The sequence below is a fragment of the Montipora capricornis genome, chromosome 4 (genome assembly GCF_036669925.1).
Source record: "Montipora capricornis isolate CH-2021 chromosome 4, ASM3666992v2, whole genome shotgun sequence".
NCBI lineage: Eukaryota > Metazoa > Cnidaria > Anthozoa > Scleractinia > Acroporidae > Montipora > Montipora capricornis.
Genome location: NC_090886.1, coordinates 42,447,903 through 42,469,019, shown reverse-complemented (window position 1 = coordinate 42,469,019; position 21,117 = coordinate 42,447,903). Strand labels below are relative to the sequence as shown.

Below are 21,117 nucleotides of genomic sequence, written 5' to 3'. Positions count from 1 at the left end.
GAATTCAAAAAGTTCGGGATTCGCCAGCGAATTCGCCGGATACGTGTGGACGGAAGGCGCATCCGGAAAGAAAAAGTTGCGGATATAAAAATATCCAGATACGTGAAGACGGGGCCTTAGATGGTTGGCGACTAAATTATAATGCACTGAAGATATTTGTCAATTCCAAGAATTTTTCCCAACCACGAAGATGTATTTTTCCACTCAATTAAAGCTTGCAGCTTTCAAACTGGAATAAATCTGTATTTCACTTTGATAGAATCTTTTTGTACTTGTTTTGCGTTAGTTAGCGATTCTATCCATCTCACGGTAAGAGGGTGGGTTATGTCACGTCAAAGAATAGTGTTACTACAGGAATGTTCGAAAAAGTAAACATTGGTGGATGCAAGATAATAAAGTAACAAGGACATACTTTTTAAACGGACGGAGAAGTTATGGATTCTAACCCTTCAACGGATGCCGTAATGAGGAATAAAGTCGTTTGGGGTTTCGATAAGTGGCACTCTTAAGGGTATGTGTTGGTTTGTATTCTTTATTTCAATGCGCCAGGTACACTGAGAGTGAAACCTAGCGGCTCTTGAGAAAAGAAAAGTCTAATGAACCAAAAATGATAAAGGTCGAGAATGTTTTTGAGCGAGTTTCAATCGACTGTCGTAAAACCAAAAACAAAGTAATTACTTTGGCCAATCAAAAAGGACGGAGGCAATCCGGTAAACCAGTCAAAACTCGAAGTAATCACACGTAGCCAATACAAAGCGCGGGATTTTGTGCACGCGCAGGCCACGATTGGTTTTGGTTTCACTTCTGATTGCTTGAAAAAGTGGCGCGAGAACGTTGAATCAATCACTGAGTGAAGTAATCATAAACCTAAGCGATTCGCTAATTACTTTCGACACTCAATTGAAAACCGCTCTAAATTCAGCCATAAAAGAGTGGTTTCTGAAGAAAGAGTCGCACAGAGCCAGACTTCCATTGCAACTCGGAAGCTACTAAAATACAACGGTTAAACTCATCGCTGACAAATTGCTAAGGAATAGTAGGAGGTCCACTTTCTTGATTAGATACACCACCTTCTGGACGAACAGAAGCTGCAGTCTGTTGAATATTTGAATTTACATCACTACCAGTGCCATTCGGCAATGACATTTCGATGTCGGTCTCCCGCGGGCCACCGCTCTCAGAGAGTTCATGGCTGATCTCTCTTTCAATCACTGAAGCATTGCCGATGCGGGTAAGAACGCTTGTCGTGTCAACTGCCATTTCTTCTGGGACCCGATTCTTCACCGAAGACACTTCGCTTTCCTTCGGGGCATGCTCGGTACAAGCTGGCGTTTGGTCACTTGGCTTTGCTTTGGGAATTGAATTTGCGGGAGAATCACTCGGAATATCATCGACAGGTAGTCTCGTTACTTTTTCAGTTGACAGCACCATGGTACTGCCCTCTGGTTTACTCTGAATCGGAGGTGACAGGTTTTGCTCGAGTACAGACGGAGCTGCTTCGGTATCAGAGCCCGAAGTAACATCGGTACCGGTGTCAGTTCCTGATGAAGCTTTCTGTTGTTGGGCAATTGAGGTTACAGATGACAAGGCCTGAGACAAAAATATTTGAAATACGTTAACAATCAATTTGATGAAACAGATCAAGCAAGTCACTGTTAGGTGTACATAACAGTTGAGGCAGGGTGGCCAGTGGTTAAGGCGCTAGTTGCCTTCAGATACGGAGATTCCGGGTTCAAGACCCATTCTGCAGACCTCTCCTTTAATTTGATCCTGGCAGTCCCTGGTTTTACTTCTCGGCTGTACTTGCAAATAGCCAACTGGTTTGCCTCCGCTCAGTAGGGATTCTTGAAAAAGGTTGCTGTTCTGTTCTGCTGTTACACTAATTTTTTTTTTCATTGGCCCTGAAAAGCCGCTATGGGGAGTGGTATGACTACATCAACTTTGATTTACTGAGATTTATGCGTGAGCTTCTAAAATATTTGAGAGACTTAACAATGCGTTTACGTGAAACGGGAAATTTCCAGGCTGCTGCTCGTAATAAGAGCATGAAAACTATTTTCTCGACTGATCATTGTTCTGAAACAGCAATACCCTAGTTAAAATATATGACAACATAATGTCAATATAAAGTTTAGATTGTCTATACCTGAGCCGGTTTGGTGCATTGTTGACAATATTTCAGAGCTTGCTCCAAGACTGATGAAGACGGGTCTTGAGTTTCAGGCATAAACTCAAAGGATTCTTCTAAAGAAGCCTAGAAAGGTGAAGGGGGAAAGTGTGATTTTAACACTGAATGGTAAACGTTCAAGTCACGCGATCACCAGTGGTGCAATTCAACAGAACGTTTACTCACTTTTGAGGCCACAAACATCTCAAATGCCTGTGTTAACAAACCTTCGGTTATCTGCAAAATATAAATATAAAAAATGCGTAACTTACACCTTCTTATTGATGAATGACAGTCTAGTGCCCATAATAGCACTTTGCGTGAAAGGTATGTTTCAGACTCTCGCACCGCTTCTTCGTTGATGAAATTGTGACACGGCAAATTTTCTTCGAGTACGATCCTTGGCAAAAATAATGAGACCTTGCTGTATTTCGACCTCAACCTTTTCGAGCTTTTGAACCTTGTGCAGCCTCAGGTTCTTAAAACCATCTTTTGCGCCATCGATCGCACTCTCGTGTTCGTGTTTCTGTAAGGAATTCAAAGTGCACCTCTGTCCAGCTAGAATAACTGAAATAAGTCGTTCAAAAACGTTATTCTTTGTTCAATAAAGAGGGTAGAGGAAGAGCCATGATAATAAGATTCATGATAAAAAGATTTACTCCAAGAAAAACAGTTTTTTAGATATAGACGTCAAAGTTTAAAAATGTGTCTATAAGTTTTTCCCTGACTGTAGTCTGTGGAGTGTCTTTTTTTTAGTCGATACCCCTTGCCAACTCTCTTGGAATAATTAACTCCTAAGGAAGTTAAGTCTTCCTGATAGAAGTGATACAAACTGCAAGAAGAGATTTTAAACACGGAAAGTTTGTTTTGCCAAACTTTGAACTCGGACCGAATTGTTCATCTTTACTTCACCGCCTCGATAACCAGAGGCTAGATTGACTGTTTTACGCCATTATTCATGATGGTCTTAAAGCGACTGATGAGGGTCTTTCACAGAAATTAAAAAAACCTATTCTTCAAAAGGACTTTGCGCTTATACTTGGAAAGTACCTTAACAAAGGGCTCATATTTCTGTCCAATTTTCCAGCACTCATACATATCCAGAACAAGTTGAGACAGAACTGTCGGTTCCACCTTTAGATAGAAAAAAGACAAAGCAAAACTAGCTTCATAAAAAGTGAAATTCTTGTAAAAACCTTCCTATACATGTCACATGAGCGTTAGAAAAACTACTCACCCTCATGCAATCTTTTCAGTTTCACAGTTCACTGAGAGGAAAAAGACCCTAATGACAGCTATCGGTTAAAACAACATCTAATCGAGAGTCAAGTTTGAACGTATAACGTGGTTTCAAGCAGCGTTTACGCGAACGCGCTTTCACATCGACAATGCTTCGTTCACGATTTCGAAACTGCGTTGCAATCTGAGTTCGAAACTGAGTAAATGAGGTTTGGAAGCGTTTACACGGAACTGTTTAGGGAGTGTTTAGGTCATGCCGATCTTCTTCCCAGTCATTTCGGGCCAAAATAGTAACCTATTCAAACCAATGCGGTTTCGGCGTTTACACGACAGATGAACCCGTATCCTTTTCAAAACGCTCCACTTTCGGCAGCGTTTTCAAATCGAACCGGTTTCGGTAACAATCTCGATCGGCGTCGTGTTAACAGAAGGCCTAACCGCCTAAAAGACAATGCGGCTACAAATGAAACCACGTTCGTGTAAACGCTGCCTCAAACTTCAGGATAAAACTATTCTAGAGGAACAAGTTAAGCTTTCGATTTTCCTGATGGAATCTTTATCAAGTGATGGAGTTTTTTATACTGTGAATCATGTGAGAAAATGTGCTTCGGTTTCGCATCTCTTGTTGACTGGTTAAGAAATCTCCGGCCACATTCAAAGCCCATCAGAGTTAAAATCGGAAATTGTGAATTTCGACATGTTGACTTTTCACACCTTCCCACGCTTACCGCAGACGGCGTATATTTTCTATGCGCAAAGATTGGCTCTTCGGTTGTCCGCATCTGCGGTGACTGATCGAATTCAGGGACCGTTTGTAGGGAGAAAAGTTGTCCCGGGTAAGAAGGTCACCCTCCTAGCTGAGTCAACTTGAACGAGCGTTTATATGAGAAAATAACTGATCCCTTTGTCAAGAGTTGCCCGTTTCGATCATCAGGAGACTGGGAAGGCAGCGCTCGCGCATGCTCTCATTATCTTGTCTTGACCGAATTGACCCGGCTAGGCGAGCTTTACCCTTTACCCTTGGAAAAGAGCAGCCGGGGAAAAAAAGTACGGGCGCTGTATTGAATTGACAACGTACACCCCATCATAGGAAGAGCGAAAAAGACTGCAGGTTCGGGGAGATGAGCTCACCACTCGGTGACTACCAATTTTTTTTTCCGTTTGTACGCCAAGCTTCCTTACCTCAGGCTTCTGGTCAGAGACTCGTCGTTTCATTATTTTTAACGAATTCTCAAAAGCCTAAAAACAAAGGAACAAAAGACGGCAAAAGTAAAAGTGAAGTAAAATCCTGCCTAAGGAGTATAGAGTTATAGGTTTATCAATAAGTTAGTCCTCACACCCTAACTTGTGACACACTGAATTGTACCTGAGTGGAGGATCGTCAACATTTCCGCGTTACAGTGGTTGAGGATAATTTTAAACCATTTCTCTCACCTTCCGAGCCAAATAATGCCTCTCGTTGTCTCTCAAGTACTTTCTGGGAAAACGAAGAGTGACAAAATATTACGAATATCAACGAAAGCCTCCAGGCAAAACCTCAAAAATTTAAAAGAATGAATGAATGATGTAAATGAATGAATGAATGAATGAATGAATGAATACGTAATGAACCACTTCCCTAGGGGCTTTTCAGGGTCAATGTACATTACTTCGTGGGGGACTTCTATGGTGCTCACAGAGCAGAATGCGTGAGAGACCACCACACAGGGGAGTACATCCCCTACTCTTCTCGAACAGAGAGTGTGCCTTCTTGAACGTCCCCCACAAGTGATGTGACACGGGGCCTACGGTTTATCTTCCTTATCCGAGAAGACCAGAAAGTCTAAACCATTTGCAGATGTCATTACAAAGGCGGCACTTTCTCCTTAGTTATTTAAAGATGCTTAGTGTTACTCCGGCCGGGGTTTTGATCCCGCGACTTCCGGTACAGTTGAGTCCGATGCTGACCCAGCTGAGTCAAACGGTCGGCAATTTTCAGCATAACGCTCGAGCAGTAACGGAGAAGGTACTATGGATCTAATACTGACAACAGCGACGTAAAAACACCCAAAAAAAAAAATAAATAAATAAATAGCATTCTGTTTTCTGAAGAAAACCTGTAAGCAGGCAAAATGGAAAAAATGCGTTCGCTGATTGGATTATTGCTACTTACTTGCCCTGCTCTGGTGTCCGGTAGAGGAGATTCTGAAGAAGCAACAAGGTGTCCCACTCTTTTAACTCACTAAGAACGTCCAGCAAAAGTTCAACTGACTTGTAGGTGTGCGTACAGAAACAACCTGGCCTAGGGAAAAACAGAGGCCGGGTGTCGAGTTATGGGGAATATGACTGGAAAAATGGCGTATGAGTCATCAAAATGAACACGATAAAAGTTGATGCTCAAATTCTGAACGACAAAAATCATCGATTGACAGCACGAAGTATACTATAGGCTACTGCATCGAAAACAATGCCGGGTCAATTCTCTTTAAAAGCTTGCCAGTTTGATTGCGACTGCGACGTTCTTGAACAATTAAAACGAAAGTAATTACTTTGGCCAATCACAATGCAAAACCGCGGAAAACCCCGTGCAAGCATGTCATATTTGCAAGCCAATCATGACGCATACAGCAATGCAAACAAAAGCAATTGTAACCGTAGTCAAATTCAGTTTATTACTGATTCCCGCACAAGGTACAAATACATGTAACGCTCGACTCTTCTCGTGTGTATTCCTCGATAACCATACAAAAGACTTACATGTAATCGTGATGTACGCTTAATGAGTTACTTTTCCTTGATTCACGTTCCGTACTATATCCATAAAGTCATAGACAATCCGTGTAAGAATCCAAAACAAGTTCGGCTAATCAATGCGTCGAGGTTTGACCTAAACTTGCTAAAATTACATGACTGATAACATGGCCACTCGGATGTCGACTGATGGATTTGACCGACGACATAGACTAACCAAACCGTTTCATGCGCTCGCATTTACAGCGATCGTGACATTACTTTCGATTACCTGTCAATATCCTCTTCAGGAATTCTCCAGAACGCCTGTTATTATGTTAAATAAACAAAAAATTAACATAAATGAAAAGAAACAAAAGTCACAAGAGGCTTTCACCAACAAAACTTGCGGAGGTACCGATAATCCCCGAAGTTCTTAGCAAACACAAACAAATAGGAAAATCAAAAACTCGGAGACGGAACATTCTCACCACAGCCCCGTTACCAACTGAAGAAATCAACTATCCAATACGCATATAATCTGCGTGATTTTGATCTTTCTTATTATAATGAAGTACGCTACTTCTTTCTATCAATTTTTTTACGATTTCACTGACTTAATGTGCCAAATGCCAGGTATTGTGGGGCCCGAGTTATATAGCAAACAACTGCAAACGCAGTAATAGCCTACTCTCGATATTGTTGTCTCGATTTCCACGCGTTCGTTGTACAAGACGTACCCACAAGACGAACAAGAGCTACCCAATTATTCCCAAAATACCACGCTCTTGCCATTCTCCAAACGTTTTTGAACTGAGCAATGTCAGCAACATTTTGGTAAAACACTTGATGTGAAGGACAGTGTTCAAAATGTTTGACGAGTTTCGGGCGAGGTGGTAAAACGTGCTTTAAACTCGCAAAAAAAGGTCGAATGAGATTTTACCAATTTTCTTGGCAAGTTTTCTACAAGATGCAATTTTCTCTCTCTGTATTACAAACATCGCTTCGCATATTGCACGGTACCACGGTTGCACGACAAGGTTAACAAAAATGTTTCTCGAATTTCCGTGCTTTAATAAAAATGCAACTAACTAACTTTGCATTTCCGTACTTACCGAAAACAAGTTCGTCTTGCTCTTTTCGTTGAAAACCCCTTGATGTGGAAAGGGAAATGTCTTAAGCTGCCTTGTGTTGCTACCTAGAAGCAAATCTCGGCAGGCACTCGTCTCCTGCAACAAACGTGACGACAGGTTGTCAGAAGATGCTGTTTCTCATCGCGACATTTCGATGGAAGCATGAGTTCCCCAAACCCAATGCGCATGCTCAGAATTAAAGATTCGTTCGCGTAGACGAATAGGCCATTTCCGAGTTGCTGTTTGTCTCGGTTTCAAAGCGAGTCTTGGTGATCAACTATTTTAAGGGAAATGAGTTTGATTTGCATAAGAATACGCAACTCATTTCCATTTGAATGGTTGTGCACCAGGACTCGCCTTGAAACTGAGGCATGCGGCAACTCAAAAATGGGCTATTGTACCCCGATAGCGCTCTTTTCAATTGACGTCACGATCTAGTGCCCAAAGCATTGTGAGATTAATATGCGGCCAAAGACAAAGACATTTTAGCAACGTTTGTCCGCATTTCAATCTCATAGGGTTAGGGTTAGCGGGGCACTGTTAGGGTTAGAGGGGCACTTACTAAATTTGCTGTTTTGAACTCAGAACTGGGTAAAAACCTAAATTAGTACTTAAACTCACACGTATGACATTCCTGACAACCCACTGACAAGATATGAAATATATTTATGGCACAAAGTGCTATTCGTATGTAATTCTTGCCGACTTTCTAAAGACACCGTCTCCAAATTAGAAAAAACTGGCTATTTTTTCCAAGTTTGCAATCCAATTCCATCCTCTCCATCCTTGGCTGCAAGCAGCCATGCATAGCTTCAGTGCATTTCAATGGTTATTGGCAACAAAACCACAGCATTATTATTTGGTCTTCATTGATGCAAAGGCGCCTTTAAGTATTTTGAAGTTCTACTAAAATAGCGTGACACTGGCCCTTTAAATACAAGTGATAATGATTTATTATTATTGTTATCATCATCATCATCATCACCATCATCATCATTATCATTATAGACCTACCTTGTGCTCAGGCGAGTAATAATACACATATGCCAGACGGTAACGTGACTTATGATGCTGTGGGAATCTCCGCAAACAATACTCCAGTGCGCGAATACACTGGTCCATGAGTTCCTTCTTCTTCGCCTGTTGTTCTTCTGTTAATGGAGCCCGATTTGTCTCCACTACTGGAGGGTTCTGCGTCAACGCTGGTACGGTGTCAATGGTTGATGATGATGAAACGACGCCCATTGTTGTCGTTGATTGAACACCAGGAGTTTCGGCATTTTCACCATTTCCTTCATTTTCAATCACAGCCGTGTCAATTTCCATTTTTTCAGGCTCGGGTTCAGAACTAACGGTGGTTTGTTCACCCACAGCAGGTTTTGTTTCTATTGCGGTTACGACTTCTTTTTTGTCCGTCAATATTTTTGTTTCTTCCGGCGCGTTTTCCTTTAGTAAATTCTCCTCGCAAGGCACTGTTTCCATTTTCGTTTCATGAACAATCTTCTCGTTTGCACTAGATAAAGAGACAGAATCTGCATTTACAGAAAGAGTGGAAGTTTCAGTTCCAACCGAACAAACCATTTCCTGTTTTCCCTTGCCTTCTCCGCCGGAAGCCTTATCCGATTCGCCCTTCTCCGACTGTTCCGTGGAAACTTGTTCTGCAATTGCCCCCCCTGTATTATCAGTACGGGGCACTGATAGAGTCTCCGAGCTGTCTGGCGCATGCTTGAAAGACGGGGAATCGCTGGATGGTACACACTGCTCCACTTTCATTGCTTCATCCACCGTTCCTTGCGATTCCCCGTCTTGCAAACTGAATCCTTTTTTTATTAAGTCTTCCGCAGTTTCAGCAGAAGCCACTTCCGAATGGTCATCCGTAGTCCCTTCAATGTCAAGACCAACTCTCTGATGGGACTCAGATGTATACGCTATAGTGGCACCATTATTCAGCTCGGCTGTTTTTGGCTCCTCAGGTTTTGAGTCCTCGAAAACACTGTTTGATAAAGATTCTGCCGAAAAAGAAAAGTTAAATAAAGTTACAAGTAAAAAAACATCGGCAAAAGAACCTTTAAAAGTCACACAACCTTGTTTCACTTATCACCATTTAGGTATCGCCAAATTTTCGGCGGAATTTTTAGTGAGATTTTGCCTAATTTTCGGCGAAATTGAGTCGGATCTCGAGCCAATGGACATTTCGCGGGAATTTGGCAAAGACTAAATCCTTATTTTGGCAAATGTTTGTCTAATTTTGCACGAACAACGGACCCAGTTCAATTTAAAAAATAAAGTAAATTTCCCAGCCACCCTCTTTCAGAGCGCGAATCCAATTGGACTCGTAAGGAAATAGAAGCTGAAGAAAATTCAGAAGTGGTCTTTAATTCTCTATCTCTTTGTTTGCACACCAAATTTTGCGTACACCATTGTTTTCAAATGCTCTTGGGACACTGCATATTCTCAAGAGCATTTGAAAACAATGGTCTATCCAAAATTTGGGGCGGGGGCGGGGCAAACAAAGTGTATAATGGGGAATGCAAAAATTGAGAATAAGTCTTTTCAGTTATCCTTTAAAATATGAAGAAGGTACCTTAAGAAGGATGCAAGAGAGCTAATACATTGAACTAACCGGAAGCAGTTGACTCGCTTCTGTACACTATCCCTTGCCCCGACTCAATGTCAAACTCGGGCTGATAAAAGGGTCCGTGAGAGGCTCGCTGAAGATGCTCCTCGAGGACACTTACATCCACATCCGGGAACTTGTCAAAAAGAAGCTTCAGGACAGACACGTGGATTCGGAAATAAATCTATGTAAATCAAAAACGGCCAAGTGTGATAAGCTCTGTTGACCTTGCAAACGCCAAGAGTGTTCCATGCGCAATAGCCTATTTTGTTAAATGGTAATTTCTAGCTCCAGTTCCAATTTTAAATGAACTGCCAAACTAGTCGACAGACCTACCCAGGATTAAAATGAATGGGAGCTAACCACAAACAATAAGCTATTTCTCTGTGAATAAACCCGACTTCATCGGACAATTTAAGGTCGGGAGAATCGGGTAAAATGAGACCAACAACAGCAACAAATGGTTAAGTAACACACTAATAAGAGGACTTAAGTTCTCGAAAAGAACGAGCATTCAGAAAACAATACACCCAATAAATACAGAATCCTTAGGAGTCCCTGTATCAAAAACTTGTTTTTAAATAGAGAAGGAGACTTCTCGAAAGATTAGACAAAGTTGGCCTGAGAATGAGACAAATTTTGACGAACCAGTAATTATGTGGAACACGTTTTGACGATGGAGACCTTAAGATTAGGTTGCAAGAAAAACGTTTCCGTTCCGGGCATGTGCAATTGAAAAAAACAAAAGTCTATCTTGGCCAATGCACGTGCTCAAAACTGAGAGCTCGTACTAGTCCTCTAACCTAACAGTCGCTTTAGTACTGAGATTTTGCAAAACAAAAGACGCAAACGTACAAACGGGAATAAGCCAGCCAGACGAAATGTTACCTCTAGTGCTTCGAGTGAATGCTCTGGTGGACTGTAGTATGAAATTCTTCTTGGGTAGCTTGGGATATCATCATCAAGATATTTCGCACTCTAAAACAAGGAAAGACAATAGTCAAATCACAAGTCAATACGGGAAATAATAATCATGAACTTTAAGTGTCAAGTGTATTTAGCGATGAGGCCCTAATTGAGGACAGTGTATAGAAATCAAGTAAACAGAAATCAAATCATAGGTTGGTTTCAGAGGAGAAAGGAATCTCTTGGAGCAGAGTAGAGAACCAACAAACTCAACCCACATGTGAATGAAGGGGGTTGTTTCTAAAGAAACCGTGGTGCTGCGTCGGTGGGGAAGTAGTATACAAAAATTTGGTTTTATCAACGGAGTTGGTACACCGTACAGAGATTCTAAAAGCTGACGTTTCGAGCGTTTGCCATTCGTCAGAAGGAAAGCGAATAGACCCAACCCTTCGGCAGAGCGAATTGGATTCGCTTTGACGAAGGGCTAACGCTCGAAACGTTTATAGGAGGCAGTGTGGCCGAGTGGTTAGGGCTCGTGCCTTGAGATCCAGAGATCCTGGGTTCAAGACCGCGTTCTGACCACTCATTGAATTTGTTTCAGGTAGTCCCTGGTTCAACTTCCTGGCGCATTTGTAAAATAGCTAACTGGTTTGCCTCCCGCCAGTTGGGATTCTTAACAATTACATATGTTAAATGCTCGGAGATATTAGCTACTAGCTACTCTGAAATCCGAGGGTAAACAAAGTATTATTATTATTATAAGTCAGCTTTTAGAATCTCCGTACGGTGGGCAATTTACATTATCAACTCCGTTGATAAAACCAAATTTTTGTCAACCCACATGTGATGTCGAGTCTGGGAATAGAACTCGCAGTTGAACTCAGGCCACATTGGTGGGAAGCAAAAGCACTCACCACTCCCCCCTCCCCATCCCTGCTCCATGTATAACGTTTACGTTATTGAACGAAAGCGAAAATGGCCAACATAAATTATCTTTTTGGTCTTGTGTTAATCTGCCTTCCTGGCCTCGCTAGCGCGTATAAAAATGAAAGAAACGTGGCTGTAAAAGGAGGCTAGTCAAGCTAGGTTGCACAAAGATACAAGAATAACTTGCTGGCGACCATTTTTGCATTCGGTCAATTGTTTTGTCTTTTAATTCAATTTCCGTTCTTTTTATTTTAGGAAAAAACTCTTGAAACCTCTTAAGGAAGAACCCAACCTGAATCGGAAAGTCGGTCTCGCAATGCTGCTCTTTCCACGGATCATTTTCAAATGTATTTTCCTCTTAAGGTTGTCCATCGAGGAAAAGAGAAATGAAGGGCTAAAGCCCGCCGCACACGTAATGTTACGTAATGTTGACACGCCTATGATGATCATTTAAAATTCAGTGCATATGACTCCATAATAGAGGTTTTGCACGGCAGCCATGTTGAATGGCAGGAACAATGAAAATGTTTTGAATTAGAAAGAACATTTGTTCCCATAGGAAAAAGAATCTATTGTTCCTGCCATGCAACTTGGCTGCCGTGCAAAACCTCTATAGACTCGTAATATTGTAAGTTTCAACTGTCTTGTAATAAATCAAAACTTGGTTTTTAGAATGATATAAATTCTCAGCCGGCCTTGCTTTCCTCATTTTGTACTCGAAGTTGACGGATGGATCTGGATTTCAGTTTGATATTTTGGCTTTTTGTTTAGAGTTTGGTTTGTTTGCAAGTTCTAATCAGGCCCAGTTTAGACGCCGCCCCACTCATGTGCCGAACCCAACTGATGAATCAAGTCAAGCAAAAGAGCGGCGTCTGAATCAGTTTGGTACGGCAGTTTAATGCAGTGCAGCAACGTTGGTAAGTTCGACAAGGTCTGCCGCATTATTTGACACTGGAGCGGCAGCTGATTCATTCGGCGCTCTTCCCATGTGCCGAACCAAATGCATCAATTATGATTTTTATTAACTTTATAACAAGTATTTAGTAACGCACCCAGTCCTCCGCTTTCTCCGTGTATAAACTATACGTATTAGGTTCGACACATAGTATTCCGTCTGAATCAGCTGTCGCGCCGATGTCGCTCTTAAGTCGGTTCATATGAGGTAGGAACCTAGCACTTCACATTACACTCTAATCAGTTAAGTTTGTTCACATATAAGCGCTACACGGCCAACGTTTGCAAAAACGTAATCCTTCCTTGTACTTGTACTTGTATACGTTCATTGCCGTGACTTTAACATCTTCAGTTACCACGCCCTTCTTCCGGCTGACCTTGTAGCTCAGTCGGTAGAGCGGCGGACATCTAACGCTAAGGTCGTGGGTTCAATTCCTACCCTGGTCAGAGTTTTTCTCTGTCCTTGTGTGGGCCCATTTCCATTAGTAGGGCTAACGCTCACATGGTTCATATGGGGTAGAAACTTAGCACTTCACATTACACTCTAATCAGGTTGAGTTAGGTTCGGCACGTAAGTGGACCGGCGTCTGAACTGGACCTAAGAGGTAACATGATAAGTGTCGCGAAACCGCCGAACGGTTTATCTTCCTTCTCAATGGCAAATTACAAATGCATTACAAAGGGCTGATTTGGTTCGGACGGGGTTTAGACTTACGATCTCAGGCTTACGTGCAACTGGTCAGATTGCATTCATAAAATCTTCGATTTCTTTTCAAAGGTTTTCTCATTCGCATTCTGACCTGTTGGTAGTGTTCCAGGTAGACAGCAGGAGATTTCTTCAGTTTTTCAGATATCTTTCCCAGAATGTAGTGATGCAACCACGCTTCGCCGTCCTCGATTCCCAGAGCGGAGGTAAAGCACCTCTCGGATAACAGTAGCATCTCATCGCGTCGTTGCACTAACGCCAGCCGACTGTCAGATGTCATCTCGTCTTTATCAAACTGAGCAATAAACAATAAACAATGATTTGGAGAGCCGAAAACGATAACATTATATGAGACAAAAGGGCGAGGAATGAATGCGACAGAGACACTAAAAGGACGAGATGACCTGAACAATCACTTTTGCGACTTAAGCTGACATGCCTTTCACATGGTTGCTCAGTTGCTCGAAAGAACTATAATGGATCACAGGATAAGGTGCACAAACCTGATTCAGCTGCCTGGATGCATGGGAATATAACACATAACAAAGCGTTCCGTACTGCAATGCAAGAGAACGTTTCACTTCAGCAAAATCGGTCATGGATTTGATCTCTTTCAAAAACCGTACAGTATCATCACGGACGAATGGGTAAGGGAATCACAGAGCTCAATCTACACAAGGAGAAAAACTACATGCATTCCCTGTCCGAACTCCATATTTAAAAACGACCTTTCTGAATGAGCCGCGCGAGTGAACGAGTGAATGAGAGATCGAGTGCGTGAGTGAGGGAGTAGCAATACTCTCAGTCGCTTTCTGCTGCTTGAAACGAGGACAAGCTCCAACCGTTTGAGCCCCAAAGCGGCCTGCGCGATTTACTTAACCTACAGCAGAACAAAACAGACTAATCGTTCATTGTGAGTCATATTATTTTGGCTTGGCATTGTTTCCTGTTTTTTGTTCTACTGCTGAATGATTCAGAAACAGTAATGTGTTTGCTATACAAAGTTAAAGCTGCATCTCACATGATTTTCAATTCCATGTCGCTCACGCCACTTCAATATAACTGGACTCAATTAAATAAGACACAGGATGAGTGTGTCTTAACTGTAAAAGGCTCACGTCGTCCGGCGACAAAACCCTAAATTTAGTTAGTTCACGTTGTTGCCCATTTTTCTTAACCAATGGTTGATTTTGTTCTGGGTTTACCGCTGTCTCAGCTGCTAAGGTTGCTCAAAGTCCAGATCAGCTTTGGCTGCTTGAATGAACTCGGCCTTAGCGAGGGATCACGACACAGTAATTACAACGGCTCTCGTGACTGGACATAAAAAAATAAAATAGGACTGTGTGCTCTAACGATCCAATGAAATTAGAGGTTGTAACAGAAAGAACTGCATCCACCATTTCTAGTCTGTCCCCATGAAATCTTGAGATGAGCTTTAAGAATGAGTACAAACAAAGAAAGTGGCAAAATGGCTTTTCAACATACCTCCTCCCACAAGCTGCTGTTGGAGCCGTCAATTTCCAGCGCTCTTTTGAAACATCTAAGGACAGAGAAGTATCGCTTAAGGTGTGGCGGCCAAGGAAGGAAAACGTATCATCCAGCCTTCTAAAGTTGCACAATTTGGTACACCAAAAAAAAATTCGTCTTGTTTTTGTCCAATGCACATTCCGGGATATTATAGCTTGAGTAAGCGTTGAAATAGCTATTTCCAGGTTATCTTTCCTCAGAGCGTTAATTGTAAGGCTCTTCGTACGTATATTACTTTTCATGCGTTATAGGTAAAACTGAACATCGTCAAAAAGGTTTCGGTGTATTTTTAATTGAGGGAGTAACCAATCTCCGGGCACGTGAAGCACACGAGTGGCTCACTTAAATTCTCATTTATAGTGATGAAAAAAAGTCATGATAATTATGTTGATAATGATCAAAAGATCGATCTCACCTAAGAGTCGACACAGCAAGCTTTTGTATGGGTCCTTCGCTTTTTTGTTCACACTGAAATCAAATGGCGAAACAAAAGTTATTTTTTAGAAGAACAACTATCAAACAGCGCTCATCATGTATATCATAACGGCGGAGACCTGTAAATTGCATGTGCCGGAGAAGGCTACGAAGATCTTGCCGACCAAGAGAATAAGGGAAGAGAACACATCCCCATGCCCAATCTATTTTAAGGTTCGCGCCAATTCCGTGAAAGTCATTTTGGTCTCGTGCCCATGGTCGCGCAGCCAATGATAACCAATCAGGTGTCTTCCTTAAAATAGTCACGCATCATATCATTAGAAGAGGCCCATGTATGGTGGATAAGTCCCCACAACTATCCGCAGAAGTTTGCTTTATACACCTGCCTAGGAAACGAGGATCAAAGTTGGTTGTAACTGCACTCAATAAAATAAGCCAACAAGCCACAAAATACGAAGTTACCGCGTTTAATTTGTTCTCCAGCCTGCTCTTTCGCGCCAAAGCCATAGCTGCCCATGTGTCGGCTCTGTCTGGTTGAACAGTGACATCGTGCATGTAGAACTTGAGCGCTTTGCTAAAAACAGGACCACAAAAAGAGATTATTTCTACCAAGGCCATCCGGCACCAGAGCATTATAGTGTTTTAGTAGAAAAATGGCTCTACATATGTTCAAAGAAAGCCGAATGAGCCCGGCAACGAAGTAGGTTATGAAAACACAAACTTGTTTCCGTTTGAGACACCTGCTCAGAATAGACTTTTTCGATTCACTTCGGCACTTTTCGAAACCGATACAAAGTGAAAGAATTAAGACAAAAGCCCTTAAAAAATTTCGATTTTAGCCTTGTTTCTTAAAAAAAGGCTGTGATAAATTCGGAAAACAGTTTGTTCATATTTGTGGCTCGTCTTGTATGAACCTCCGTTATAACGAAAATATTCTGTACAATGCAGAGAGGCATCTGTTTTTTTTTTCTTTCGATTCCCTTTGTTATCTAATTCCAAATGCACTCAATTGCCCTTTTGAACGGAACAAAAACCCGCAGGGAACTGCTTAAAGTCCGAGGATACTTTTCGCATCCCCTTAAAAATCCCTTTACTTTTTTAGGGGGATAACATACCTTAACGACTGCATTGGACCAGCATGCCCCTCTTATTACCAAGTTAGTAACAAAGTGACCTATTGTACCTTGGTTTAATCATAAAATCAAGACTGCTGAAAAAGAACGCCGCTGTGTTGAAAGGAAATGGAAAAGGATGAAACTAGACTTTGATGCTCTGATCTACAAAGCTCAGAAAAACAAGGAATCGTTAAGGAGGGAACAGGCTCGCAAGGAGTATTATTCCAGCTTGATACAGGAGAACAGTCACAATCATCGCAAATTGTTTAATTCAGCAAAACTCTCTTTAATCATGAGTAGGTAGAGGTCATTCGGTCTAAACTGGACAGTGCCACTTCCAGTGCGGATGTCATAGATGCGTCATACCCTGTCAACTCTGTGCCTCCTGCCTGTTTTGACTTATTTAATCCTCTCACCGAAGATGACGTTACTAAACTTATTGCTAATTCGAGTAGGAAGTCCTGTTGTCATGACGCTATGCCAAGGTCACTTGTCTACGAATGCTTGGACGTTTTACTTCCAGTTCTCGATCTCACCACGCAGGATGAGTAATATGTCTCTTCAATCTGGATGTTTTCCTGACAGTTCGAACTGAACACGCTGTTGTTCAACCAAGGCTTAAAAAACCAAATGCAGAGCACATCTTTCAAAATCTCCGTCCTATAAGTGTTCTCACCTTTGTCGCTAAACTTGTTGAGCGTGCCGTCTTTAACTAGATTAACCATCACTTCACTTTGAATCATCTTGACCCTAAAGCCCACTGTTCCTATAGTTACTTCCACAGTACTGAAACTGCACTACTTCGCAAAAAGAACGATATATTGATGAATATAAATAAACAACACCTCACTCTTCTGGTTCTGTTAGACTTAAGCAATGTTTTTGACACTGTCGACCATTCTATTCTGCTGATACGTCTCCACTAGGACTCTGGCATCTCTGGCCACGTGCTCACTCGGTTCAACTCGTACCTGTACAAACGGTCTCAATCAGTCTCTATTCACGGCCACATCCGGGAAATTTGATGTAAAGTATGGGGTCCCCCAAGGATCCTGTCTCGGTCCTCTTCTGTTTGTGATCTATGTCAGCAAGCTGTTCACCATCGTAGAACGTCATCTTCCACAAGTACAAGTACAGCTTTATACTGCATTCGAGTCCGACCCTGAACATGCCGCTGAAGCTGTTGAGGCTATGCAAGTGTGTGTGTGTTGCTGATATCAGAAAATGGATGTTAATAGATTGGCTGAAGCTGAACTATGACAAAACGGAATTCATTGTGATAAGGACGAGGCAGCATCTGTCGAAAGTTAACATTGACTCGCTGTGTGTAGGGGGTACGACTGTTTCATCTTTCACTGTAATCAAGAATGTTGGATGTTCGCTGGATAACCAACTCAAGGGATACTTGTATCGATAACACATGCAAATCTGCTTTCTTCATCTACATAATATTAGAAGAATAAGGAAATTTTTGAGTTTTGATAATACTCAGATTTTAGTTAATGCCTTTGTCACTTCCCGTTTGGACTATTGCAAATGCCCTCTTAACAGCCTGCCTGCCACTGAGCTGCAGAAACTTCAGCGTGTTCAAAACATTGCCGCGCCAGGCTTTTTTTTAAGATAAGTCGTTTCGATCATGTTTCACCAACTTTAAGAAGACTCCACTGGCTACCTATCAAATACCGCATCGAGTTTAAGATCCTACTTATTACCAACAAAGTTATCCATGGACTTGCACCAGCGCCGCGGTATCTCAGCGAACGTATTACCCACAAGTCTGTATCTACAGTGCGGGTCAAACGACTTCGGGACACTTGCCAAATTTTGGGCGAAAAGTAGAGAATTTACTGTACATGCTTCCATCGTTGTATGAGAAACGCGTGTTCTTCTTTCACTGCCTTATGGAATAAACTACTTTATTGGTAATGGTTACTTCATTCATACTTTACATCATATTTATTGTAAACTAGATATGTTAGATTTGTATTGTAAAGCGCGCGAGAGCATCTTTCTATGATTCGCGCGTTATAGAGCGAGTTTCAATCGAGTGCCGTAAAACCAAAACCAAAGTAATTACTTTGGCCAATCAAAAAGGTCGGAGACAATCCAGCAAACCAATCCAAACTTGCAGTAATTACAAGTAGCCGACACAAAAGGCGGGAAAATGTGCACGCGCGAGCCACAATTGGTTTTGGTTTCACTTTTGATTGGTTAAAAATGTGGCGCGAAAACTTTGAACCAATCACTGAGTAAGGTAGATGCAAAACCAAAGTAATTAGCTAATTACTTTCGACACTCAATTGAAAACCTCTCTAGAAGAATTAAATTATTAATTATTACAAAAAATAATTTCCTCTGACAAGAAAGCAGTTCTTACGGATTTTGAAGAAAGAATACTCAGGCTTTTCTGATTACCAAAGGTTTCCAGCAAAAAAATTGACATGTCAAGAACAGACATTTGATTCACATTGAAGCTTCAGTTTTGTCAACATGGCTGAGAAGCATCAAAAATAAATTGCTGACACCCAGATTTAGAGTGAGGAGTTTCTCGTCCTCCTTTTTTTAACCAACTATTTTATTTATAATTCTTTTGGTGACTCTTGTTTGTTAAGTTAAGAACTTAAACTTTGAATTCAGCAGTTTACTTGCTCTACCTTATTATAGGAAATTAACGCGAATCGTTAAAATTCCATTTCCAAGACGGTAATAAAGTGCAGCGTTAATTGCCTCGCTCTTAATTTCCATTATTTTAACCCTAATTTTCCAGACATTCATGCCACCCCCCATAGACTGATCGATTGATGTTATTGCAGAGTTATAACTGTGGAGATTCGCAACCAGTCCTCCCCCTACCCCAAAGGGGCTTCATTTCCAGTTCGCAGATCTAGAATTTTTGACTCCATTCCGGCATTTGAGTGCTATACACCTTATTCCAAAATGGCCGCCATTTAAATATTCTTTTGTTTTTATTCAAATTAGCCCTTGATGCCTCGTTCTTAAGCTTACGTTTCAATTTCACTTGGAAGGTGATATTTCAATTTCACCCACCGTTAGGCGACTGAAATTTGGGAGACTGGTTTAGTTTCAAGAGTTGCACGTTTGCCAAGTATCACGCACGAATCAGACTATTATTTATATACTGCTACCTGAGAAAACTAATTTTCAAATGAAGGCTTTTCAAATGTGGCTAAGAAACCTTTGTTTTTAGCCAGCCAAATTAAAAAATGGTCATTTTTACAACTAAAACCATTTGACTTTATCAAAATGATGGCACAATAAGAGCTCCATTGAGATTTAAAGGGGCATCCATGTGACCAGAAAACCGCGTTTCTAATTAAAAAAATAACTAATTATCGATGACTTTCACGAGAAAATTTTCTTGCACACTGGTTACAAAAACTACATAAATCAATTCAATGTTCTTGGCTACTGACGGCGCTTGAAACGACGCGACGCCCACGTATTGAAATTGGGACTGGAATTGTCATTGTCGTTATCGACGAAATTGTTTCTGTTGACTTTCTTGTTGATCATAACGTTGCCATGAAAATTGTTCATGTCGTTCTAGCGCCTGGCATTCGCTGAACAAAAACTCGAACTTCCAATTCTTCAGTTTGCACATTTTGTTTTCTTAACAATATTTCAATAAACGCCACACGGAACTGCCTCGTTCTGGTACAATAAATGATGGGGTATATCAATGAACGAGTTGACGGTCACCGAAAACCATGAAACAAGGTGAGCTACTGCAGCCATTGAATTTCCAGACATAAAGAACCAATTTTGAATTATTCGAGCTACCAATATTGGCAAATAGGAAATTAAAATCGTAACAAGCACAGTCGACGTTATTTTGAAAGCTTTTCTCCCCTTCAAAAACTTCTCCCTGGCTTCCACACTGACTTGCTGGCCAGCGATTAGCTTTTCCTGGCGACGGCATTCACGGAACCCCACGACTTGGCAGTAAATAATGACGAACAACAAGAGGGAATACAAAATGGTGATTGCGGTGATAAAAACTTTGCTGCGTGTGATGAGCAGAGAGCCGTTCGAATGTAACGCGACGATCCATGCAGTACCAGATGATCCGACAACGCGAGATTTGGTGATAATGCTTAGATGGGTAAACGAGTGTTTTATAGCAATGTATCTTCCACGTTCATCACAAATAAATGAAAAAGCGTAGCACAACCTAAGTTTGAAATAACGAATCGGGATTGTCTTACAAGGCAAAAAGTGTAGAGTCAACCGCTTGAACACTCGTCATTCCTAGCAAAATAAAAAGCGGCATTCCTATTGCCCCCATAAGAACATCCGTCACAGCTAAGCAACCAAGAACGATGTTTGAGACGGTTTGGAGACGCCGCGGCTTCGTCTTGACAGAGAGGATGACCAACAAGTTCAGAGCAACTGTAAGAGGGCAACAGACAATGTTCAGCGCAATGATAAACACAAAAGAAACAACATATGCTCCAGTTGCTGTTTTATCAACTAATATCCCGATGCTACATTGGGATGCCGCAGCGCCGTCCTTGGAAATTGAAATTCATTTCTAACTGTTTCTGTCCTACTTGGGCAGGATGTCAATGCACAAAGCTCACCGACACTTCAAACGACTTAACTTGCCATTAGCCTGTTCTCTTTTATCATACTGAAAATTAAGTACTTTCCAAAGTGCGCCA

General features: G+C 41.5%; 1 protein-coding gene across 1 annotated transcript in view; it reads right to left on the bottom strand.

The window, feature by feature from the left end:
* Window positions 1-222: 222 nt before the first annotated feature.
* LOC138047009 (calcineurin-binding protein cabin-1-like) overlaps window positions 223-21,117 on the bottom strand; it is a 64,431-nt gene continuing 43,536 nt past the window's right edge. Inside the window, exons 40-56 of the mRNA XM_068893670.1 lie at window positions 15,783-15,894; window positions 15,301-15,353; window positions 14,844-14,898; window positions 13,862-13,915; window positions 13,453-13,653; window positions 10,754-10,843; window positions 9,872-10,049; window positions 8,263-9,257; window positions 7,231-7,344; window positions 6,408-6,442; window positions 5,559-5,687; window positions 4,841-4,883; window positions 4,589-4,645; window positions 3,218-3,301; window positions 2,354-2,404; window positions 2,147-2,254; window positions 223-1,590 (exon numbers count right to left, since the gene is read on the bottom strand). Of these exons, the coding sequence (XP_068749771.1) occupies window positions 1,027-1,590; window positions 2,147-2,254; window positions 2,354-2,404; window positions 3,218-3,301; window positions 4,589-4,645; window positions 4,841-4,883; window positions 5,559-5,687; window positions 6,408-6,442; window positions 7,231-7,344; window positions 8,263-9,257; window positions 9,872-10,049; window positions 10,754-10,843; window positions 13,453-13,653; window positions 13,862-13,915; window positions 14,844-14,898; window positions 15,301-15,353; window positions 15,783-15,894 (2,923 nt within the window). The 3' untranslated portion in view covers window positions 223-1,026. The remainder of the gene's footprint in view (window positions 1,591-2,146; window positions 2,255-2,353; window positions 2,405-3,217; window positions 3,302-4,588; window positions 4,646-4,840; window positions 4,884-5,558; window positions 5,688-6,407; window positions 6,443-7,230; window positions 7,345-8,262; window positions 9,258-9,871; window positions 10,050-10,753; window positions 10,844-13,452; window positions 13,654-13,861; window positions 13,916-14,843; window positions 14,899-15,300; window positions 15,354-15,782; window positions 15,895-21,117) is intronic.